Source organism: Taudactylus pleione, unplaced genomic scaffold (assembly GCF_031769625.1).
Source record: "Taudactylus pleione unplaced genomic scaffold, aTauple2 ptg000526l, whole genome shotgun sequence".
Taxonomy (NCBI): Eukaryota; Metazoa; Chordata; class Amphibia; order Anura; family Myobatrachidae; genus Taudactylus; species Taudactylus pleione.
In genome coordinates, this window is record NW_028284928.1 from 149,565 (window position 1) to 176,883 (window position 27,319).

At 45.2% G+C, this 27,319-nt stretch overlaps 1 protein-coding gene across 1 annotated transcript in view; it reads left to right on the forward strand.

Moving 5' to 3' along the window:
* Positions 1-5,187: 5,187 nt before the first annotated feature.
* LOC148501207 (uncharacterized) overlaps positions 5,188-27,319 on the forward strand; it is a 149,362-nt gene continuing 127,230 nt past the window's right edge. Inside the window, exon 1 of the mRNA XM_088450818.1 lies at positions 5,188-5,307. Coding sequence (XP_088306944.1) covers positions 5,188-5,307 — 120 coding nt within the window. The remainder of the gene's footprint in view (positions 5,308-27,319) is intronic.

The window sequence follows — 27,319 nt, forward strand, 5'->3', positions numbered from 1 at the left end:
AGTGCCCAGCTTGGAGCCTATATATAGGGTAGTTTCCCCCTCAGGCGAGTGCCCAGCATGGAGCCTTAATATAGGGTAGTTTCCCCCTCAGGCGAGTGCCCAGCGTGGAGACTATATATAGGGTAGCTTCCCCCTCAGGCGAGTGCCCAGCTTGGAGCCTATATATAGGGTAGGTTGCCTCTCAGGCGAGTGCCCAGCTTGGAGCCTATATATAGGGTAGGTTGCCCCTCAGGCGAGTGCCCAGCTTGGAGCCTATATATAGGGTAGTTTCCCCCTCAGGCGAGTACCCAGCGTGGAGCCTATATATAGGGTAGTTTCCCCCTCAGGCGAGTGCCCAGCTTGGAGCCTATATATAGGGTAGGTTGCCCCTCAGGCGAGTGCCCAGCTTGGAGCCTATATATAGGGTAGTTTCACCCTCAGGCGAGTGCCCAGCTTGGAGCCGATATATAGGGTAGGTTGCCCCTCAGGCGAGTGCCCAGCTTGGAGCCTATATATAGGGTAGTTTCACCCTCAGGCGAGTGCCCAGCTTGGAGCCGATATATAGGGTAGGTTGCCCCTCAGGCGAGTGCCCAGTTTGGAGCCTATATATAGGGTAGTTTCCCCCTCAGGCGAGTGCTCAGCGTGGAGCCTATATATAGGGTAGTTTCCCCCTCAGGCGAGTGCCCAGCTTGGAGCCTATATATAGGGTAGTTTCCCCCTCAGGCGAGTGCCCAGCGTGGAGCCTTAATATAGCGTAGTTTCCCCCTCAGGCAAGTGCCCAGCGTGGAGACTATATATAGGGTAGTTTCCCCCTCAGGCGAGTGCCCAGCTTGGAGCCTATATATAGGGTAGGTTGCCCCTCAGGCGAGTGCCCAGCTTGGAGCCTATATATAGGGTAGGTTGCCCCTCAGGCGAGTGCCCAGCTTGGAACCTATATATAGGGTAGTTTCCCCCTCAGGCGAGTGCCCAGCGTGGAGCCTTAATATAGCGTAGTTTCCCCCTCAGGTGAGTGCCCAGCGTGGAGACTATATATAGAGTAGTTTCCCCCTCAGGAGAGTGCCCAGCTTGGAGCCTATATATAGGGTAGGTTGCCCCTCAGGCGAGTTCCCAGCTTGGAGCCTATATATAGGGTAGGTTGCCCCTCAGGCGAGTGCCCAGCTTGGAGCCTATATATAGGGTAGTTTCCCCCTCAGGCGAGTGCCCAGCATGGAGCCTTAATATAGAGTAGTTTCCCCCTCAGGCGAGTGCCCAGCGTGGAGACTATATATAGGGTAGCTTCCCCCTCAGGCGAGTGCCCAGCTTGGAGCCTATATATAGGGTAGGTTGCCTCTCAGGCGAGTGCCCAGCTTGGAGCCTATATATAGGGTAGGTTGTCCCTCAGGCGAGTGCCCAGCTTGGAGCCTATATATAGGGTAGTTTCCCCCTCAGGCGAGTACCCAGCGTGGAGCCTATATATATGGTAGTTTCCCCCTCAGGCGAGTGCCCAGCTTGGAGCCTATATATAGGGTAGTTTCACCCTCAGGCGAGTGCCCAGCTTGGAGCCGATATATAGGGTAGGTTGCCCCTCAGGCGAGTGCCCAGCTTGGAGCCTATATATAGGGTAGTTTCACCCTCAGGCGAGTGACCAGCTTGGAGCCGATATATAGGGTAGTTTCACCCTCAGGCGAGTGCCCAGCTTGGAGCCTATATATAGGGTAGCTTCCCCCTCAGACGAGTGCTCAGCGTGGAGCCAATATATAGGGTAGTTTCCCCCTCAGGCGAGTGCCTAGCTTGGAGCCTATATATAGGGTAGTTTCACCCTCAGGCGAGTGCCCAGCTTGGAGCCTATATATAGGGTAGCTTCCCCCTCAGGCGAGTGCCCAGCTTGGAGCCTATATATAGGGTAGCTTCCCCCTCAGGTGAGTGCCCAGCTTGGAGCCTATATATAGGGTAGTTTCCCCCTCAAGCGAGTGCCCAGCGTGGAGCCTATATATAGGGTAGGTTGACCTCAGGCGAGTGCCCAGCTTGGAGCCTATATATAGGGTAGGTTGCCCCTCAGGCGAGTGCCCAGCTTGGAGCCTATATATAGGGTAGTTTCCCCCTCAGGCGAGTGCCCAGCTTGGAGCCTATATATAGGGTAGGTTGACCTCAGGCGAGTGCCCAGCTTGGAGCCTATATATAGGGTAGTTCCCCCCTCAGGCGAGTGCCCAGCTTGGAGCCTATATATATAGGGTAGTTCCCCTCTCAGACGAGTGCTCAGCTTGGAGCCTATATATAGGGTAGTTTCCCCCTCAGGCGAGTGCCCAGCTTGGAGCCTATATATATAGGGTAGTTCCCCCCTCAGGCGAGTGCTCAGCTTGGAGCCTATATATAGGGTAGTTCCCCCCTCAGGCGAGTGCCCAGCTTGGAGCCTATATATATAGGGTAGTTCCCCCCTCAGGCGAGTGCTCAGCTTGGAGCCTATATATAGGGTAGTTTCCCCCTCAGACGAGTGCCCAGCTTGGAGCCTATATATAGGGTAGTTCCCCCCTCAGGCGAGTGCTCAGCTTGGAGCGTATATATATATAGGGTAGTTCCCCCCTCAGGCGAGTGTCCAGCTTGGAGCCTATATATAGGGTAGTTCCCCCCTCAGGCGAGTGCCCAGCTTGGAGCCTATATATATAGGGTAGATCCCCCCTCAGGCGAGTGCTCAGCTTGGAGCCTATATATAGGGTAGTTTCCCCCTCAGACGAGTGCCCAGCTTGGAGCCTATATATAGGGTAGTTCCCCCCTCAGGCGAGTGCTCAGCTTGGAGCGTATATATATATAGGGTAGTTTCCCCCTCAGGCGAGTTCCCAGCTTGGAGCCTATATATAGGGTAGTTTCCCCCTCAGGCGAGTGCCCAGCGTGGAGCCTATATATAGGGTTTTTCCCCCCTCAGGCGAGTGCCCAGCTTGGAGCCTATATATAGGGTAGTTCCCCCCTCAGGCGAGTGCTCAGCTTGGAGCCTATATATAGGGTAGGTTGACCTCAGGCGAGTGCCCAGCTTGGAGCCTATATATAGGGTAGTTCCCCCCTCAGGCGAGTGCCCAGCTTGGAGCCTATATATATAGGGTAGTTCCCCTCTCAGACGAGTGCTCAGCTTGGAGCCTATATATAGGGTAGTTTCCCCCTCAGGCGAGTGCCCAGCTTGGAGCCTATATATATAGGGTAGTTCCCCCCTCAGGCGAGTGCTCAGCTTGGAGCCTATATATAGGGTAGTTCCCCCCTCAGGCGAGTGCCCAGCTTGGAGCCTATATATATAGGGTAGTTCCCCCCTCAGGCGAGTGCTCAGCTTGGAGCCTATATATAGGGTAGTTTCCCCCTCAGACGAGTGCCCAGCTTGGAGCCTATATATAGGGTAGTTCCCCCCTCAGGCGAGTGCTCAGCTTGGAGCGTATATATATATAGGGTAGTTCCCCCCTCAGGCGAGTGTCCAGCTTGGAGCCTATATATAGGGTAGTTCCCCCCTCAGGCGAGTGCCCAGCTTGGAGCCTATATATATAGGGTAGATCCCCCCTCAGGCGAGTGCTCAGCTTGGAGCCTATATATAGGGTAGTTTCCCCCTCAGACGAGTGCCCAGCTTGGAGCCTATATATAGGGTAGTTCCCCCCTCAGGCGAGTGCTCAGCTTGGAGCGTATATATATATAGGGTAGTTTCCCCCTCAGGCGAGTTCCCAGCTTGGAGCCTATATATAGGGTAGTTTCCCCCTCAGGCGAGTGCCCAGCGTGGAGCCTATATATAGGGTTTTTCCCCCCTCAGGCGAGTGCCCAGCTTGGAGCCTATATATAGGGTAGTTCCCCCCTCAGGCGAGTGCTCAGCTTGGAGCCTATATATAGGGTAGTTCCCCCCTCAGGCGAGTGCTCAGCTTGGAGCCTATATATAGGGTAGTTTCCCCCTCAGGCGAGTTCCCAGCTTGGAGCCTATATATAGGGTAGTTTCCCCCTCAGGCGAGTGCTCAGCGTGGAGCCTATATATAGGGTAGTTCCCCCCTCAGGCGAGTGCCCAGCTTGGAACCTATATATAGGGTAGTTCCCCCCTCAGGCGAGTGCCCAGCTTGGAGCCTATATATAGGGTAGTTCCCCCCTCAGGCGAGTGCTCAGCTTGGAGCCTATATATAGGGTAGTTTCCCCCTCAGGCGAGTGCTCAGCGTGGAGCCTATATATAGGGTAGTTTCCCCCTCAGGCGAGTGCCCAGCTTGGAGCCTATATATAGGGTAGGTTGCCCCTCAGGCGAGTGCCCAGCTTGGAGCCTATATATAGGTTAGTTTCCCCCTCAGGCGAGTGCCCAGCTTGGAGCCTATATATAGGGTAGTTTCCCCCTCAGGCGAGTGCCCAGCTTGGAGCCTATATATAGGGTAGTTCCCCCCTCAGGCGAGTGCCCAGCTTGGAGCCTATATATAGGGTAGTTCACCCCTCAGGCGAGTGCCCAGCTTGGAGCCTATATATAGGGTAGTTCCCCCCTCAGGCGAGTGCTCAGCTTGGAGCCTATATATAGGGTAGTTTCCCCCTCAGGCGAGTGCTCAGCGTGGAGCCTATATATAGGGTAGTTTCCCCCTCAGACGAGTGCTCAGCGTGGAGCCTATATATAGGGTAGTTTCCCCCTCAGGCGAGTGCCCAGCTTGGAGCCTATATATAGGGTAGGTTGCCCCTCAGGCGAGTGCCCAGCTTGGAGCCTATATATAGGGTAGTTTCCCCCTCAGGCGAGTGCCCAGCTTGGAGCCTATATATAGGGTAGTTCCCCCCTCAGGCGAGTGCCCAGCTTGGAGCCTATATATAGGGTAGTTTCCCCCTCAGGCGAGTGCCCAGCTTGGAGCCTATATATAGGGTAGTTTCCCCCTCAGGCGATTGCTCAGTGTGGAGTCTTATAGCCAGTGATGGGGTGAGTGCTGTCAGCAGATCAGGGACGTCTGCAGATATTAGGGATTAATGTGTCAGTAATGGGATCAGGCTGTAATCAACTGTCTCAGCACCAGGCAGATTAAGCCAAGGACGCTCCGCCCGCTCAGTCTGCTGCCACAGTGGCTGTAGGGAGTGTGGAGAGGGGCACTGGCCTTGGCATCAGGTACGTTGCTGGAGCAGACCTTCCCGGGATATGACCTGTATTACCATATAGCTATTTATCTGCCGGTTATTACTGAGGCCGCTTCCTAAACAGCTTCAAATCATGGAGGAAATTCCTAATCTGTGTTTGTCTCTGTAGGACCCAAAATGTTTAGCTGGATTGAGAAAGCGATTCCTCAGCCCCCGGAGACCCCCCAAAAGACCCCCCTTGATGGCCAGGATGCTAGTCCAGAAACCCCCATACTAGTGTCATCCAAGTGTGCTGAGGTGAGTGCTGGGGATTATAGGGTAGGTAGGGAATCCGGTATGTGGGACATAGAGTAAGGGGCTCTATGTACTTACATATAATATGTTACTGGGACTGTACATGGCAAGAGAAGTGGTACTGTGCAACTTATATATAATATGTTACTGGGACCGTACACAGCAAGAGAAGTGGTACTGTGCAACTTATATATAATATGTTACTGGGACCGTACACAGCAAGAGAAGTGGTACTGTGCAACTTATATATAATATGTTACTGGGACCGTACACAGCAAGAGAAGTGGTACTGTGCAACTTATATATAATATGTTACTGGGACCGTACACAGCAAGAGAAGTGGTACTGTGCAACTTATATATAATATGTTACTGGGACCGTACACAGCAAGAGAAGTGGTACTGTGCAACTTATATATAATATGTTACTGGGACTGTACATGGCAAGAGAAGTGGTACTGTGCAACTTATATATAATATGTTACTGGGACCGTACACAGCAAGAGAAGTGGTACTGTGCAACTTATATATAATATGTTACTGGGACCGTACACAGCAAGATAAGTGGTACTGTGCAACTTGTATATAATATGTTACTGGGACTGTACATGGCAAGAGAAGTGGTACTGTGCAACTTGTATATAATATGTTACTGGGACCGTACATACTACATAGTAAGATAAGTGGTACTGTGCAACTTGTATATAATATGTTACTGGGACCGTACATAGTAAGATAAGTGGTGCTGTGCAGCGTACTTACACATCTATAAACTGGGACCGTACATAGTAAGAGAAGTGGCACTGTGCAGTGTACATATAATATGTTACTGGGACCGTACATAGTAAGAGAAGTGGCACTGTGCACTGTACATATAATATGTTACTGGGACCGTACATAGTAAGAGAAGTGGTACTGTGCAACTTATATATAATATGTTACTGGGACCGTACATAGTAAGAGAAGTGGTACTGTGCAGTGTACATATAATATGTTACTGGGACCGTACATAGTAAGAGAAGTGGTACTGTGCAGTGTACATATAATATGTTACTGGTACCGTACATAGTAAGAGAAGTGGTACTGTGCAACTTGTATATAATATGTTACTGGGACCGTACACAGCAAGAGAAGTGGTACTGTGCAACTTGTATATAATAATTTACAGGGACCGTACATAGTAAGATAAGTGGTGTTGTGCAGCGTACTTACGCATCTAAAACCTGGGACCGTACATAGTAAGAGAAGTGGCACTGTGCAGTGTACATATAATATGTTACTGGGACCGTACATAGTAAGAGAAGTGGTACTGTGCAACTTGTATATAATATGTTACTGGGACCGTACACAGCAAGAGAAGTGGTACTGTGCAACTTATATTAATATGTTACTGGGACGTACACAGCAAGAGAAGTGGTACTGTGCAACTTATATATAATATGTTTCTGGGACCGTACACAGCAAGAGAAGTGGTACTGTGCAACTTATATATAATATGTTACTGGGACCGTACATAGTAAGAGAAGTGGTACTGTGCAACTTGTATATAATATGTTACTGGGACCGTACACAGCAAGAGAAGTGGTACTGTGCAACTTATATATAATATGTTACTGGGACCGTACACAGCAAGAGAAGTGGTACTGTGCAACTTGTATATAATATGTTACTGGGACCGTACATAGTAAGAGAAGTGGTACTGTGCAGCTTATATATAATATGTTACTGGGACCGTACATAGTAAGAGAAGTGGTACTGTGCAGTGTACATATAATATGTTACTGGGACCGTACATAGTAAGAGAAGTGGTACTGTGCAGTGTACATATAATATGTTACTGGGACCGCACACAGCAAGAGAAGTGGTACTGTGCAACTTATATATAATATGTTACTGGGACCGTACACAGCAAGAGAAGTGGTGCTGTGCAGCTTATATATAATACACAGCAAGAGAAGTGGTACTGTGCAACTTATATATAATATGTTACTGGGACCGTACACAGCAAGAGAAGTGTGTGCTGTGCAACTTATATATAATATAGTTACTGGGACCGCACACAGCAAGAGAAGTGGTACTGTGCAACTTATATATATAATATGTTACTGGGACCGTACACAGCAAGAGAAGTGGTGCTGTGCAGCTTATATATAATATGTTACTGGGACCGTACACAGCAAGAGAAGTGGTGCTGTGCTGCATCTTATATATAATATGTTACTGGGACCGTACACAGCAAGAGAAGTGGTACTGTGCAACTTGTATATAATATGTTACTGGGACCGTTACATAGTAAGAGAAGTTGGTACTGTGCAACTTGTATATAATATGTTACTGGGACCGTACACAGCAAGAGAAGTGGTACTGTGCAACTTGTATATAATATGTTACTGGGACCGTACATAGTAAGATAAGTGGTGCTGTGCAGCGTACTTACACATCTAAAAACTGGGACCGTACATAGTAAGAGAAGTGGCACTGTGCAGTGTACATATAATATGTTACTGGGACCGTACATAGTAAGAGAAGTGGTACTGTGCAACTTGTATATAATATGTTACTGGGACCGTACACAGCAAGAGAAGTGGTACTGTGCAACTTATATATAATATGTTACTGGGACCGTACACAGCAAGAGAAGTGGTACTGTGCAACTTATATATAATATGTTACTGGGACCGTACACAGCAAGAGAAGTGGTACTGTGCAACTTATATATAATACTGGGACCGTACACAGCAAGAGAAGTGGTGCTGTGCAAGAGAAGTGGTGCTGTGCAACTTGTATATAATATGTTACTGGGACCGTACACAGCAAGAGAAGTGGTACTGTGCAGCTTATATATAATATGTTACTGGGACCGTACATAGTAAGATAAGTGGTGCTGTGCAGTGTACATATAATATGTTACTGGGACCGTACACAGCAAGAGAAGTGGTGCTGTGCAGCTTATATATAATATGTTACTGGGACCGTACACAGCAAGAGAAGTTGGTGCTGTGCAACTTATATATAATATGTTACTGGGACTGTACATGGCAAGAGAAGTGGTACTGTGCAACTTATATATAATATGTTACTGGGACCGTACACAGCAAGAGAAGTGGTACTGTGCAACTTGTATATAATATGTTACTGGGACCGTACAAAGTAAGAGAAGTGGTACTGTGCAGCTTATATATAATATGTTACTGGGACCGTACACAGCAAGAGAAGTGGTGCTGTGCAGCTTATATATAATACACAGCAAGAGAAGTGGTACTGTGCAGCTTATATATAATATGTTACTGGGACCGTACATAGTAGATAAGTGGTGCTGTGCAGTGTACATATAATATGTTACTGGGACCGTACACAGCAAGAGAAGTGGTGCTGTGCAGCTTATATATAATATGTTACTGGGACCGTACACAGCAAGAGAAGTGGTGCTGTGCAACTTATATATAATATGTTACTGGGACCGTACATAGTAAGAGAAGTGGTACTGTGCAGCTTATATATAATATGTTACTGGGACCGTACATAGTAAGAGAAGTGGTACTGTGCAGTGTACATATAATATGTTACTGGGACCGTACATAGTAAGAGAAGTGGTACTGTGCAGTGTACATATAATATGTTACTGGGACCGCACACAGCAAGAGAAGTGGTACTGTGCAACTTATATATAATATGTTACTGGGACCGTACACAGCAAGAGAAGTGGTGCTGTGCAGCTTATATATAATACACAGCAAGAGAAGTGGTACTGTGCAACTTATATATAATATGTTACTGGGACCGTACACAGCAAGAGAAGTGGTGCTGTGCAACTTATATATAATATGTTACTGGGACCGCACACAGCAAGAGAAGTGGTACTGTGCAACTTATATATATAATATGTTACTGGGACCGTACACAGCAAGAGAAGTGGTGCTGTGCAGCTTATATATAATATGTTACTGGGACCGTACACAGCAAGAGAAGTGGTGCTGTGCTGCATCTTATATATAATATGTTACTGGGACCGTACACAGCAAGAGAAGTGGTACTGTGCAACTTGTATATAATATGTTACTGGGACCGTACATAGTAAGAGAAGTGGTACTGTGCAACTTGTATATAATATGTTACTGGGGACCGTACACAGCAAGAGAAGTGGTACTGTGCAACTTGTATATAATATGTTACTGGGACCGTACATAGTAAGATAAGTGGTGCTGTGCAGCGTACTTACACATCTAAAAACTGGGGACCGTACATAGTAAGAGAAGTGGCACTGTGCAGTGTACATATAATATGTTACTGGGACCGTACATAGTAAGAGAAGTGGTACTGTGCAACTTGTATATAATATGTTACTGGGACCGTACACAGCAAGAGAAGTGGTACTGTGCAACTTATATATAATATGTTACTGGGACCGTACACAGCAAGAGAAGTGGTACTGTGCGAACTTATATATAATATGTTACTGGGACCGTACACAGCAAGAGAAGTGGTACTGTGCAACTTATATATAATACTGGGACCGTACACAGCAAGAGAAGTGGTGCTGTGCAACTTGTATATAATATGTTACTGGGACCGTACACAGCAAGAGAAGTGGTACTGTGCAGCTTATATATAATATGTTACTGGGACCGTACATAGTAAGATAAGTGGTGCTGTGCAGTGTACATATAATATGTTACTGGGACCGTACACAGCAAGAGAAGTGGTGCTGTGCAGCTTATATATAATATGTTACTGGGACCGTACACAGCAAGAGAAGTGGTGCTGTGCAACTTATATATAATATGTTACTGGGACTGTACATGGCAAGAGAAGTGGTACTGTGCAACTTATATATAATATGTTACTGGGACCGTACACAGCAAGAGAAGTGGTACTGTGCAACTTGTATATAATATGTTACTGGGACCGTACAAAGTAAGAGAAGTGGTACTGTGCAGCTTATATATAATATGTTACTGGTACCGTACATAGTAAGATAAGTGGTGCTGTGCAGTGTACATATAATATGTTACTGGGACCGTACATAGTAAGAGAAGAGGTACTGTGCAGTGTACATATAATATGTTACTGGGACCGTACATAGTAAGAGAAGTGGTACTGTACAGTGTACATATAATATGTTACTGGGACCGTACACAGCAAGAGAAGTGGTACTGTGCAACTTATATATAATATGTTACTGGGACCGTACACAGCAAGAGAAGTGGTGCTGTGCAGCTTATATATAATATGTTACTGGGACCGTACACAGCAAGAGAAGTGGTGCTGTGCAGCTTATATATAATATGTTACTGGGACCGTACACAGCAAGAGAAGTGGTGCTGTGCAACTTATATATAATATGTTACTGGGACTGTACATGGCAAGAGAAGTGGTACTGTGCAACTTGTATATAATATGTTACTGGGACCGTACATAGTAAGATAAGTGGTGCTGTGCAGCGTACTTACACATCTAAAAACTGGGACCGTACATAGTAAGAGAAGTGGCACTGTGCAGTGTACATATAATATGTTACTGGACCGTACATAGTAAGAGAAGTGGTACTGTGCAACTTGTATATAATATGTTACTGGGACCGTACACAGCAAGAGAAGTGGTACTGTGCAACTTATATATAATATGTTACTGGGACCGTACACAGCAAGAGAAGTGGTACTGTGCAACTTATATATAATATGTTACTGGGACCGTACACAGCAAGAGAAGTGGTACTGTGCAACTTATATATAATATGTTACTGGGACCGTACACAGCAAGAGAAGTGGTACTGTCCAACTTGTATATAATATGTTACTGGGACCGTACATAGTAAGAGAAGTGGTACTGTGCAACTTGTATATAATATGTTACTGGGACCGTACATAGTAAGAGAAGTGGTACTGTGCAGCTTATATATAATATGTTACTGGGACCGTACACAGCAAGAGAAGTGGTACTGTGCAGCTTATATATAATATGTTACTGGGACCGTACATAGTAAGATAAGTGGTGCTGTGCAGTGTACATATAATATGTTACTGGGACCGTACATAGTAAGAGAAGTGGTACTGTGCAGTGTACATATAATATGTTACTGGGACCGTACATAGTAAGAGAAGTGGTACTGTGCAGTGTACATATAATATGTTACTGGGACCGTACTCAGCAAGAGAAGTGGTACTGTGAAACTTATATATAATATGTTACTGGGACCGTACACAGCAAGAGAAGTGGTGCTGTGCAGCTTATATATAATATGTTACTGGGACCGTACACAGCAAGAGAAGTGGTGCTGTGCAGCTTATATATAATATGTTACTGGGACCGTACACAGCAAGAGAAGTGGTGCTGTGCAACTTATATATAATATGTTACTGGGACTGTACATGGCAAGAGAAGTGGTACTGTGCAACTTATATATAATATGTTACCTGGACCGTACACAGCAAGAGAAGTGGTACTGTGCAACTTGTATATAATATGTTACTGGGACCGTACAAAGTAAGAGAAGTGGTACTGTGCAGCTTATATATAATATGTTACTTGGACCGTACACAGCAAGAGAAGTGGTACTGTGCAGCTTATATATAATATGTTACTGGTACCGTACATAGTAAGATAAGTGGTGCTGTGCAGTGTACATATAATATGTTACTGGGACCGTACATAGTAAGAGAAGTGGTACTGTGCAGTGTACATATAATATGTTACTGGGACCGTACATAGTAAGAGAAGTGGTACTGTGCAGTGTACATATAATATGTTACTGGGACTGTACATGGCAAGAGAAGTGGTACTGTGCACCTTGTATATAATATGTTACTGGGACCGTACATAGTAAGATAAGTGGTACTGTGCAACTTGTATATAATATGTTACTGGGACCGTACATAGTAAGATAAGTGGTGCTGTGCAGCGTACTTACACATCTATAAATTGGGACCGTACATAGTAAGAGAAGTGGCATTGTGCAGTGTACATATAATATGTTACTGGGACCGTACATAGTAAGAGAAGTGGCACTGTGCAGTGTACATATAATATGTTACTGGGACCGTACATAGTAAGAGAAGTGGTACTGTGCAACTTATATATAATATGTTACTGGGACCGTACATAGTAAGAGAAGTGGTGCTGTGCAGCGTACTTACACATCTAAAAACTGGGACCGTACATAGTAAGAGAAGTGGCACTGTGCAGTGTACATATAATATGTTACTGGGACCGTACATAGTAAGAGAAGTGGTACTGTGCAACTTGTATATAATATGTTACTGGGACCGTACACAGCAAGAGAAGTGGTACTGTGCAACTTATATATAATATGTTACTGGGACCGTACACAGCAAGAGAAGTGGTACTGTGCAACTTATATATAATATGTTACTGGGACCGTACACAGTAAGATAAGTGGTGCTGTGCAACTTGTATATAATATGTTACTGGGACTGTACATGGTTAGAGAAGTGGTACTGTGCAACTTATATATAATATGTTACTGGGACCGTACACAGCAAGAGAAATGGTACTGTGCAACTTGTATATAATATGTTACTGGGACCGTACATAGTAAGATATGTGGTACTGTGCAACTTGTATATAATATGTTACTGGGACCGTACACAGTAAGATAAGTGGTGCTGTGCAGCGTACTTACACATCTATAAACTGGGACCGTACATAGTAAGAGAAGTGGCACTGTGCAGTGTACATATAATATGTTACTGGGACCGTACATAGTAAGAGAAGTGGCACTGTGCAGTGTACATATAATATGTTACTGGGACCGTACATAGTAAGAGAAGTGGTACTGTGCAACTTATATATAATATGTTACTGGGACCGTACATAGTAAGAGAAGTGGTACTGTGCAGTGTACATATAATATGTTACTGGGACCGTACATAGTAAGAGAAGTGGTACTGTGCAGTGTACATATAATATGTTACTGGGACCGTACATAGTAAGAGATGTGGTACTGTGCAACTTGTATATAATATGTTACTGGGACCGTACACAGCAAGAGAAGTGGTACTGTGCAACTTGTATATAATATGTTACTGGGACCGTACATAGTAAGATAAGTGGTGCTGTGCAGCGTACTTACACATCTAAAAACTGGGACCGTACATAGTAAGAGAAGTGGCACTGTGCAGTGTACATATAATATGTTACTGGGAAGGTACATAGTAAGAGAAGTGGTACTGTGCAACTTGTATATAATATGATACTGGGACCGTACACAGCAAGAGAAGTGGTACTGTGCAACTTATATATAATATGTTACTGGGACCGTACACAGCAAGAGAAGTGGTACTGTGCAACTTATATATAATATGTTACTGGGACCGTACATAGTAAGAGAAGTGGTACTGTGCAACTTATATATAATATGTTACTGGGACCGTACACAGCAAGAGAAGTGGTACTGTGCAACTTATATATAATATGTTACTGGGACCGTACACAGCAAGAGAAGTGGTACTGTGCAACTTATATATAATATGTTACTGGGACCGTACACAGCAAGAGAAGTGGTGCTGTGCAGCTTATATATAATATGTTACTGCGACCGTACACAGCAAGAGAAGTGGTGCTGTGCAGCTTATATATAATATGTTACTGGGACCGTACACAGCAAGAGAAGTGGTGCTGTGCAACTTATATATATAATATGTTACTGGGACTGTACATGGCAAGAGAAGTGGTACTGTGCAACTTATATATAATATGTTACTGGGACCGTACACAGCAAGAGAAGTGGTACTGTGCAACTTATATATAATATGTTACTGGGACTGTACATGGCAAGAGAAGTGGTACTGTGCAACTTATATATAATATGTTACTGGGACCGTACACAGCAAGAGAAGTGGTGCTGTGCAACTTGTATATAATATGTTACTGGGACTGTACATGGCAAGAGAAGTGGTACTGTGCAACTTATATATAATATGTTACTGGGACCGTACACAGCAAGAGAAGTGGTACTGTGCAACTTATATATAATATGTTAATGGGACCGTACACGGCAAGAGAAGTGGTACTGTGCAACTTATATATAATATGTTTCAGGGACCGTACACAGCAAGAGAAGTGGTACTGTGCAACTTGTATATAATATGTTACTGGGACTGTACATGGCAAGAGAAGTGGTACTGTGCAACTTGTATATAATATGTTACTGGGACCGTACATAGTAAGATAAGTGGTACTGTGCAACTTGTATATAATATGTTACTGGGACCGTACATAGTAAGATAAGTGGTGCTGTGCAGCGTACTTACACATCTATAAACTGGGACCGTACATAGTAAGAGAAGTGGCCCTGTGCAGTGTACATTTAATATGTTACTGGGACCGTACATAGTAAGAGAAGTGGCACTGTGCAGTGTACATATAATATGTTACTGGGACCATACATAGTAAGAGAAGTGGTACTGTGCAACTTATATATAATATGTTACTGGGACCGTACATAGTAAGAGAAGTGGTGCTGTGCAGCGTACTTACACATCTAAAAACTGGGACCGTACATAGTAAGAGAAGTGGCACTGTGCAGTGTACATATAATATGTTACTGGGACCGGACATAGTAAGAGAAGTTGTACTGTGCAACTTGTATATAATATGTTACTGGGACCGTACACAGCAAGAGAAGTGGTACTATGCAACTTATATATAATATGTTTCTGTGACCGTACACAGCAAGAGAAGTGGTACTGTGCAACTTATATATAATATGTTACTGGGACCGTACATAGTAAGAGAAGTGGTACTGTGCAACTTGTATATAATATGTTACTGGGACCGTACACAGCATGAGAAGTGGTACTGTGCAACTTATATATAATATGTTACTGGGACCGTACACAGCAAGAGAAGTGGTACTGTGCAACTTATATATAATATGTTACTGGGACCGTACACAGCAAGAGAAGTGGTACTGTGCAACTTGTATATAATATGTTACTGGGACCGTACATAGTAAGAGAAGTGGTACTGTGCAGTGTACATATAATATGTTACTGGGACCGTACATAGTATAAGAAGTGGTACTGTGCAGTGTACATATAATATGTTACTGGGACCGTACACAGCAAGAGAAGTGGTACTGTGCAACTTATATATAATATGTTACTGGGACCGTACACAGCAAGAGAAGTGGTGCTGTGCAGCTTATATATAATATGTTACTGGGACCGTACACAGCAAGAGAAGTGGTACTGTGCAACTTGTATATAATATGTTACTGGGACCGTACATAGTAAGAGAAGTGGTACTGTGCAGCTTATATATAATATGTTACTGGGACCGTACACAGCAAGAGAAGTGGTACTGTGCAACTTGTATATAATATGTTACTGGGACCGTACACAGCAAGAGAAGTGGTGCTGTGCAACTTACATATAATATGTTACTGGGACCGTACACAGCAAGAGAAGTGGTGCTGTGCAGCTTATATATAATATGTTACTGGGACCGTACACAGCAAGAGAAGTGGTACTGTGCAACTTATATATAATATGTTACTGGGACCGTACACAGCAAGAGAAGTGGTACTGTGCGACTTGTATATAATATGTTACTGGGACTGTACATGGCAAGAGAAGTGGTACTGTGCAACTTGTATATAATATGTTACTGGGACCGTACATAGTAAGATAAGTGGTACTGTGCAACTTGTATATAATATGTTACTGGGACCGTACATAGTAAGATAAGTGGTGCTGTGCAGCGTACTTACACATCTATAAACTGGGACCGTACATAGTAAGAGAAGTGGCACTGTGCAGTGTACATATAATATGTTACTGGGACCGTACATAGTAAGAGAAGTGGTACTGTGCAACTTATATATAATATGTTACTGGGACCATACATAGTAAGAGAAGTGGTACTGTGCAGTGTACATATAATATGTTACTGGGACCGTACATAGTAAGAGAAGTGGTACTGTGCAGTGTACATATAATATGTTTCTGTGACCGTACACAGCAAGAGAAGTGGTACTTTGCAACTTATATATAATATGTTACTGGGACCGTACATAGTAAGAGAAGTGGTACTGTGCAACTTGTATATAATATGTTACTGGGACCGTACACAGCAAGAGAAGTGGTACTGTGCAACTTATATATAATATGTTACTGGGACCGTACACAGCAAGAGAAGTGGTACTGTGCAACTTATATATAATATGTTACTGGGACCGTACACAGCAAGAGAAGTGGTACTGTGCAACTTGTATATAATATGTTACTGGGACCGTACATAGTAAGAGAAGTGGTACTGTGCAGCTTATATATAATATGTTACTGGGACCGTACACAGCAAGAGAAGTGGTACTGTGCAGCTTATATATAATATATTACTGGGACCGTACATAGTAAGATAAGTGTTGCTGTGCATTGTACATATAATATGTTACTGGGACCGTACATAGTAAGAGAAGTGGTACAGTGCAGTGTACATATAATATGTTACTTGGACCGTACATAGTAAGAGAAGTGGTACTGTGCAGTGTACATATAATATGTTACTGGGACCGTACACAGCAAGAGAAGTGGTACTGTGCAACTTACATATAATATGTTACTGGGACCGTACACAGCAAGAGAAGTGGTGCTGTGCAGCTTATATATAATATGTTACTGGGACCGTACACAGCAAGAGAAGTGGTACTGTGCAACTTATATATAATATGTTACTGGGACCGTACACAGCAAGAGAAGTGGTACTGTGCGACTTGTATATAATATGTTACTGGGACTGTACATGGCAAGAGAAGTGGTACTGTGCAACTTGTATATAATCTGTTACTGGGACCGTACATAGTAAGATAAGTGGTACTGTGCAGCTTGTATATAATATGTTACTGGGACCGTACATAGTAAGATAAGTGGTGCTGTGCAACGTACTTATACATCTATAAACTGGGACCGTACATAGTAAGAGAAGTGGCACTGTGCAGTGTACATATAATATGTTACTGGGACCGTACATAGTAAGAGAAGTGGTACTGTGCAACTTATATGTAATATGTTACTGGGACCGTACATAGTAAGAGAAGTGGTACTGTGCAGTGTACATATAATATGTTACTGGGACCGTACATAGTAAGAGAAGTGGTACTGTGCAGTGTACATATAATATGTTACTGGGACCGTACATAGTAAGAGAAGTGGTACTGTGCAACTTGTATATAATATGTTACTGGGACCGTACACAGCAAGAGAAGTGGTACTGTGCAACTTGTATATAATATGTTACTGGGACCGTACATAGTAAGATAAGTGGTGCTGTGCAGCGTACTTACACATCTAAAAACTGGGACCGTACATAGTAAGAGAAGTGGCACTGTGCAGTGTACATATAATATGTTACTGGGACCGTACATAGTAAGAGAAGTGGTACTGTGCAACTTGTATATAATATGTTACTGGGACCGTACACAGCAAGAGAAGTGGTACTGTGCAACCTATATATAATATGTTACTGGAACCGTACACAGCAAGAGAAGTGGTACTGTGCAACTTGTATATAATATGTTACTGGGACCGTACATAGTAAGAGAAGTGGTACTGTGCAGCTTATATATAATATGTTACTGGGACCGTACACAGCAAGAGAAGTGGTACTGTGCAGCTTATATATAATATGTTACTGGGACCGTACATAGTAAGATAAGTGGTGCTGTGCAGTGTACATATAATATGTTACTGGGACCGTACATAGTAAGAGAAGTGGTACTGTGCAGTGTACATATAATATGTTACTGGGACCGTACACAACAAGAGAAGTGGTACTGTGCAACTTGTATATAATATGTTACTGGGACCGTACACAGCAAGAGAAGTGGTACTGTGCAACTTATATATAATATGTTACTGGGACCGTACATAGTAAGAGAAGTGGTGCTGTGCAGCGTACTTACACATCTAAAAACTGGAAGCGTACATAGTAAGAGAAGTGGCACTGTGCAGTGTACATATAATATGTTACTGGAATTGTACAGAGCAAGAGGAGTAGTGCTGTGCAGCTGTACTTACACATATAATGTATTACTGGGACTCTGCAGCCATGGTCAAAAGTTTTGAGAATGACACAAGTATTGGTTGTCACAAAGTTTGCTGCTTCAGTGTTATTAGACCTTTGTGTCAGATGTTACTATGGTATACTGAGGTGACATTACATAAGTGTCAGATGTTACTATGATATACTGAGGTAACATTACAGCATTACATAAGTGTCAGATGTTACTATGGTTTACTGAGGTAACATTACAGCATTACATAAGTGTCAGATGTTACTATAGTATACTGAGGTAACATTATTACAGCATTACATAAGTGTCAGATGTTACTATGGTATACTGAGGTAACATTACATAAGTGTCAGATGTTACTATAGTATACTGAGGTAACATTACAGCATTACATAAGTGTCTGATGTTACTATGGTATACTGAGGTAACATTACAGCATTACATAAGTGTCAGATGTTACTATGGTATACTGAGGTAACATTACAGCATTACATAAGTGTCAGATGTTACTATGGTATACTGAGGTAACATTACAGCATTACATAAGTGTCAGATGTTACTATGGTATACTGAGGTAACATTACAACATGCATAAGTGTCAGATGTTACTATGGTATACTGAGGTAACTTTACATAAGTGTCAGATGTTACTATGGTATACTGAGGTAACATTACAGCGTGACATAAGTGTCAGATGTTACTATAGTATACTGAGGTAACATTACAGCATTACATAAGTGTCAGATGTTACTATGGTATACTGAGGTAACATTACATAAGTGTCAGATGTTACTATAGTATACTGAGGTAACATTACAGCATTACATAAGTGTCAGATGTTACTATGGTATACTGAGGTAACATTACAGCATTACATAAGTGTCAGATGTTACTATGGTATACTGAGGTAACATTACAGCATTACATAAGTGTCAGATGTTACTATGGTATACTGAGGTAACATTACATAAGTGTCAGATGTTACTATGGTATACTGAGGTAACATTACAGCATGACATAAGTGTCAGATGTTACTATGGTATACTGAGGTAACATTACATAAGTGTCAGATGTTACTATGGTATACTGAGGTAACATTACAGCATGACATAAGTAAAAAGAAGATTCCCTCCAGCACACTGCAGCAATATTAGCAAAATATACTTGAATCCTACATGATAATAGAAATTCAGAGGTATTGGTTGCATACATTTGCAAATATATGATTAAGCGCCGGGCCAGCATCAAGGCTCCTCTATACCGGCATCCCTAACATTAAGGGGTTCACGTCCGAGGCACAGAGCAGCCCAAAAGAACCCAGCCAAGGACCACTCCCAGGGCATCACACGAAAAATGGAAGAAAGGTGATAGTGAAGTGTAAAGTATAGATGTGTCAAGATAATCAATAAGTGTTAATATAATAAGAAAGAATTAAAATCACATAAATAATAAACAAATGGAAAAGTGATGAAAAAATATCTATGTGAATTAAGTGGTGATACCTTGAAAAAGTCCCAGCCAGAGCCACTCCGGGGGCCCCACACCCAAACGCTCACCCCAAAATAATTATTGCTACATAATAGTAGCACCCACTCTGGGTCATATAATTACAATGAATGTACTGCATGATAACAGTACATGTATAAGCCAAGAGCTGACTCACCTAGGAGGTACCCCAGAAACCTCCAAATGGCACTATACGGTCCAGCACCCCTTAATGTTAGGGACGCCGGTATAGAGGAGCTTTGACGCTGGCCCGGCGCTTAATCATATATTTGCAAATGTATGCAACCAATACCTCTGAATTTCTATTATCATGTAGGATTCAAGTATTTCTGCTGATATTGCTGCAGTGTGCTGGAAGGAATCTTCTTTTTTCTGTGGTTCAGTATAAACCCTGCCATTTACAAGCACCTGAGCAATATCATTAAGCTGATGTGAGCGACCACCATACTTTCTATTTGCAGTTCTGAGAGGCATGAAAGGAGCCAGCATTGGGAGGATGTGCTGGTCCGTATAGTGCCATTTGGAGGTTTCTGGGGTACCTCCTAGGTGAGTCAGCTCTCAGCTTATACATGTGCTGTTATCATGCAGTACATTTATTGTAATTATATGACCCAGAGTGGGTGCTACTATTATGTAGCAATAATTATTTTGGGGTGAGCGTTTGGGCGTGGGGCCCCTGGAGTGGCTCTGGCTGGGCCTATTCCAGGGCATCACCACTTAATTCACATAGATATTTTTTCATCACCTTTCCATTTGTTTGTTTTATGTGATTTTAATTCTTTCTTATTATATTAACACTTATTGATTATCTTGACACATCTATACTTTACACTTCACTATCACCTTTCTTCCATTTTTCGTGTGATGCCCTGGGAGTGGTCCTTGGCTGGGTTCTTTCGGGCTGCTCTGTGCCTCGGACGTGAACCCCTTAATGTTAGGGATGCCGGTATAGAGGAGCCTTGATGCTGGCCCGGCGCTTAATCATATATTTGCAAATGTATGCAACCAATACCTCTGAATTTCTATTATCATGTAGGATTCAAGTATTTCTGCTGATATTGCTGCAGTGTGCTGGAGGGAATCTTCTTTTTTCTGTGGTTCAGTATAAACCCCGCCATTTACAAGCACGTGAGCAATATCATTAAGCTGATGAGCGACCACCATACTTTCTATTTGCAGCATTACATAAGTGTCAGATGTTACTATGGTATAGTGAGGTAGCATTACAGCATTACATAAGTGTCAGATGTTACTATGGTATACTGAGGTAACATTACAGCATTACATGAGTGTCAGAAGTTACTATGGTATACTGAGGTAACATTACAGCATGACATAAGTGTCAGATGTTACTATGGTATACTGAGGTAGCATTACATAAGTGTCAGATGTTACTACGATATACTGAGGTAGCATTACATAAGTGTCAGATGTTACTACGGTATACTGAGGTAGCATTACATAAGTGTCAGATGTTACTATGGTATACTGAGGTAACATTACATAAGTGTCAGATGTTACTATGGTATACTGAGGTAATATTACAGCATTACATAAGTGTCAGATGTTACTATGGTATGTAATGCTGTAATGTTACTTCAGTATAAGTGTCAGAGGCTTTTATTGACAATTACATTAAGTTTATGCAGAGAGTTAATATTTGCAGTGTTGACCCTTCTTTTTCAAGACCTCTGCAATTGGCCCTGGCAGCTGTCACTCACCTTCTGGGCCACATACTGACTGATGGCCGCCCATTCTTACCTAATCAATGCTTGGAGTTTGTCATGGGTACATGGGTGATGGGAGGACACGGTACAGCCGGTAGTCATGGGGCGCTGTCGCTGGCTGGTTACATATAACTAGGTACATGGGTGATGGGAGGACACGGTACAGCCGGTAATCATGGGATGCTGACGCTGGCTGGTTACATATAACTAGGTACATAGGTGATGGGAGGACACGGTACAGCCGGTAGTCATGGGACGCTGACACTGGCTGGTTACATATAACTAGGTACATGGGTGATGGGAGGACACGGTACAGCCGGTAGTCATGGGACGCTGACACTGGCTGGTTACATATAACTAGGTACATGGGTGATGGGAGGACACTGTACAGCCGGTAGTCATGGGGCGTTGACGCTGGCTGGTTACATATAACTAGGTACATGGGTGATGGGAGGACATGGTACAGCCGGTAGTCATGGGACGCTGACGCTGGCTGGTTACATATAACTAGGTACATGGTTGATGGGAGGACACGGTACAGCCGGTAGTCATGGGACGCTGACACTGGCTGGTTACATATAACTAGGTACATGGGTGATGGGAGGGGACGGTACAGCCGGTAGTCATGGGGCGTTGACGCTGGCTGGTTACATATAACTAGGTACATGGGTGATGGGAGGACATGGTACAGCCGGTAGTCATGGGACGCTGACGCTGGCTGGTTACATATAACTAGGTACATGGGTGATGGGAGGACACGGTACAGCCGGTAGTCATGGGACGCTGACACTGGCTGGTTACATATAACTAGGTACATGGGTGATGGGAGGGGACGGTACAGCCGGTAATCATGGGACGCTGACCCTTGCTGGTTACATATAACTAGGTACATAGGTGATGGGAGGACACGGTACAGCCGGTAATCATGGGGCGTTGACGCTGGCTGGTTACATATAACTAGGTACATGGGTGATGGGAGGACACGGTACAGCCGGTAATCATGGGATGCTGACGCTGGCTGGTTACATATAACTAGGTACATGGGTGATGGGAGGACACGGTACAGCCGGTAGTCATGGGGCGCTGACGCTGGCTGGTTACATATAACTAGGTACATGGGTGATGGGAGGACACGGTACAGCCGGTAATCATGGGATGCTGATGCTGGCTGGTTACATATAACTAGGTACATAGGTGATGGGAGGACACGGTACAGCCGGTAGTCATGGGACGCTGACGCTGGCTGGTTACATATAACTAGGTACATGGGTGATGGGAGGACACGGTACAGCCGGTAGTCATGGGACGCTGACACTGGCTGGTTACATATAACTAGGTACATGGGTGATGGGAGGACACTGTACAGCCGGTAGTCATGGGGCGTTGACGCTGGCTGGTTACATATAACTAGGTACATGGGTGATGGGAGGACATGGTACAGCCGGTAGTCATGGGACGCTGACACTGGCTGGTTACATATAACTAGGTACATGGGTGATGGGAGGACACGGTACAGCCGGTAATCATGGGAAGCTGACGCTGGCTTGTTACATATAACTAGGTACATAGGTGATGGGAGGACACGGTACAGCCTGTAATCATGGGACGCTGACACTGGCTGGTTACATATAACTAGGTACATGGGTGATGGGAGGACACGGTACAGCCAGTAGTCATGGGACGCTGACGCTGGCTGGTTACATATTACTAGGTACAAAGGTGATGGGAGGACATGGTACAGCCGGTAGTCATGGGACGCTGACGCTGGCTGGTTACATATAACTAGGTACATGGGTGATGGGAGGACACGGTACAGCCGGTAATCATGGGACGCTGACACTGGCTGGTTACATATTACTAGGTACAAAGGTGATGGGAGGACACGGTACAGCCGGTAGTCACGGGGCGCTGGCTGGTTACATATAACTAGGTACATAGGTGATGGGAGGACATGGTACAGCCGGTAATCATGGGACGCTTGCTGGTTACATATAACTAGGTACATGGGTGATGGGAGGACACGGTACAGCCGGTAGTCATGGGACGCTGGCTGGTTACATATAACTAGGTACATGGGTGATGGGAGGACACGGTACAGCCGGTAGTCATGGGGCGCTGGCTGGTTACATATAACTAGGTACATAGGTGATGGGAGGACATGGTACAGCCGGTAGTCATGGGACGCTGGCTGGTTACATATAACTAGGTACATGGGTGATGGGAGGACACGGTACAGCCGGTAGTCATGGAGCGCTGACTCTGGCTGGTTACATATAACTAGGTACATAGGTGATGGGAGGACACGATACAGCCGGTAGTCATGGGGCGCTGACGCTGGCTGGTTACATATAACTAGGTACATGGGTGATGGGAGGACACGGTACAGCCGGTATTCATGGGACGCTGACGCTGGCTGGTTACATATAACTAGGTACATGGGTGATGGGAGGACACGGTACAGCCGGTATTCATGGGGCGCTGACGCTGGCTGGTTACATATACCTAGGTACATGGGTGATGGGAGGACACGGTACAGCCGGTAGTCATGGGACGCTGACGCTGGCTGGTTACATATAACTAGGTACATAGGTGATGGGAGGACACGGTACAGCTGGTAGTCATGGGGCGCTGACTCTGGCTGGTTACATATAACTAGGTACATAGGTGATGGGAGGACACGGTACAGCCTGTAGTCATGGGGCGCTGACGCTGGCTGGTTACATATAACTAGGTTCTTGGGTGATGGGAGGACATGGTACAGCCGGTATTCATGGGACGCTGACGCTGGCTGGTTACATATAACTAGGTACATGGGTGATGGGAGGACATGGTACAGCCGGTAGTCATGGGACGCTGACACTGGCTGGTTACATATAACTAGGTACATGGGTGATGGGAGGACATGGTACAGCCGGTAATCATGGGACGCTGACCCTGGCTGGTTACATGTAACTAGGTACATAGGTGATGGGAGGTCACGGTCCAGCCGGCAATCATGGGGCGTTGACGCTGGCTGGTTACATATAACTAGGTACAAAGGTGATGGGAGGACATGGTACAGCCGGTAGTCATGGGACGCTGGCTGGTTACATATAACTAGGTACATGGGTGATGGGAGGACACGGTACAGCCGGTAATCATGGGACGCTGACGCTGGCTGGTTACATATAACTAGGTACATGGGTGATGGGAGGACACGGTACAGACGGTAATCATGGGACGCTGACACTGGCTGGTTACATATAACTAGGTACATGGGGATGGGAGGACACGGTACAGCCGGTAGTCATGGGGCGCTGACACTGGCTGGTTACATATAACTAGGTACATGGGTGATCGGAGGACACGGTACAGCCGGTAGTCATGGGACGCTGACGCTGGCTGGTTACATATAACTAGGTACATGGGTGATGGGAGGACACGGTACAGCCGGTAATCATGGGACGCTGACGCTGGCTGGTTACATATAAATAGGTACATGGGTGATGGGAGGACACGGTACAGACGGTAATCATGGGACGCTGACACTGGCTGGTTACATATAACTAGGTACATGGGGATGGGAGGACACGGTACAGCCGGTAGTCATGGGGCGCTGACGCTGGCTGGTTACATATAACTAGGTACATGGGTGATGGGAGGACACGGTACAGCCGGTAGTCATGGGACGCTGACGCTGGCTGGTTACATATAACTAGGTACATAGGTGATGGGAGGACACGGTACAGCCAGTAGTCATGGGACACTGACACTGGGTGGTTACATATAACTAGGTACATAGGTGATGGGAGGACACGGTACAGCCGGTAGTCATGGGGCACTGACGCTGGCTGGTTACATATAACTAGGTACATGGGTGATGGGAGGAAACGGTACAGCCGGTAGTCATGGGACGCTGACGCTGACTGGTTACATATAACTAGGTACATAGGTGATGGGAGGACACGGTACAGCCGGTAGTCATGGGACGCTGACACTGGCTGGTTACATATAACTAGGTACATGGGTGATGGGAGGACATGGTACAGCCGGTAATTATGGGACGCTGACGCTGGCTGGTTACATATAACTAGGTACATAGGTGAAGGGAGGACATGGTACAGCCGGTAATCATGGGATGCTGACGCTGGCTGGTTACATATAACTAGGTACATGGGTGATGGGAGGACACGGTACAGCCGGTAGTCATGGGGCGCTGACGTTGGCTGGTTACATATAACTAGGTATATGGGTGATGGGAGGACACGGTACAGCCGGTAGTCATGGGACGCTGGCTGGTTACATATAACTAGGTACATGGGTGATGGGAGGACACGGTACATCCGGTAGTCATGGGACTCTGACGCTGGCTGGTTACATATAACTAGGTACATGGGTGATGGGAGGACACGGTACATCCGGTAGTCATGGGACGCTGACGCTGGCTGGTTACATATAACTAGGTACATGGGTGATGGGAGGACACGGTACAGCCGGTAGTCATGGGACGCTGGCACTGGCTGGTTACATATAACTAGGTATATGGGTGATGGGAGGACACTGTACAGCCGGTAATCATGGGACGCTGACACTAGCTGGTTACATACAACTAGGTACATGGGTGATGGGAGGACACGGTACAGCCGGTAGTCATGGGGCGCTGGCTGGTTACGTATAACTAGGTACATAGGTGATGGGAGGACATGGTACAGCCTGTAATCATGGGACGCTGACGCTGGCTGGTTATATATAACTAGGTACATAGGTGATGGGAGGACACGGTACAGCCGGTAATCATGGGACGCTGGCTGGTTACATATAACTAGGTACATAGGTGATGGGAGGACACGGTACAGCCTGTAATCAGGGGATGCTGACGCTGGCTGGTTACATATAACTAGGGAGATGGGAGGACACGGTACAGCCGGTAGTCATGGGGCACTGACGCTGGCTGGTTACATATAACTAGGTACATGGGTGATGGGAGGACACAGTACAGCCGGTAGTCATGGGACGCTGACGCAGGCTGGTTACATATAACTAGGTACATGGGTGATGGGAGGACACGATACAGCCGGTAGTCATGGAGCGCTGACGCAGGCTGGTTACATATAACTAGGTACATAGGTGATGGGAGGACACGGTACAGCCGGTAATCATGGGACGCTGACGCTGGCTGGTTACATATAACTAGGTACATAGGTGATGGGAGGACACGGTACAGCCGGTAGTCATGGGGCACTGACGCTGGCTTGTTACATATAACTAGGTACATGGGTGAAGGGAGAACACGGTACAGCCGGTAGTCATGGGGCGCTGACGCTGGCTGGTTACATACAACTAGGTACATGGGTGATGGGATGACACGGTACAGCCGGTAGTCAGGGGACGCTGACGCTGGCTGGTTACATATAACTAGGTACATGGGTGATGGGAGGACACGGTACAGCCGGTAATAATGGGACGCTGACACTGGTTGGTTGCATATAACTAGGTACATAGGTGATGGGAGGACACGGTACAGCCTGTAATCATTGGACGCTGACGCTGGCTGGTTACATATAACTAGGTACATAGGTGATGGGAGGACACGGTACAGCCGGTAGTCATGGGACGCTGACGCTGGCTGGTTACATATAACTAGGTCCATGGGTGATGGGAGGACACGGTACAGCCGGTAGTCATGGGGCGCTGACGCTGGCTGGTTACATATAACTAGGTACATTGGTGATGGGAGGACACGGTACAGCCTGTAATCAGGGGATGCTGACGCT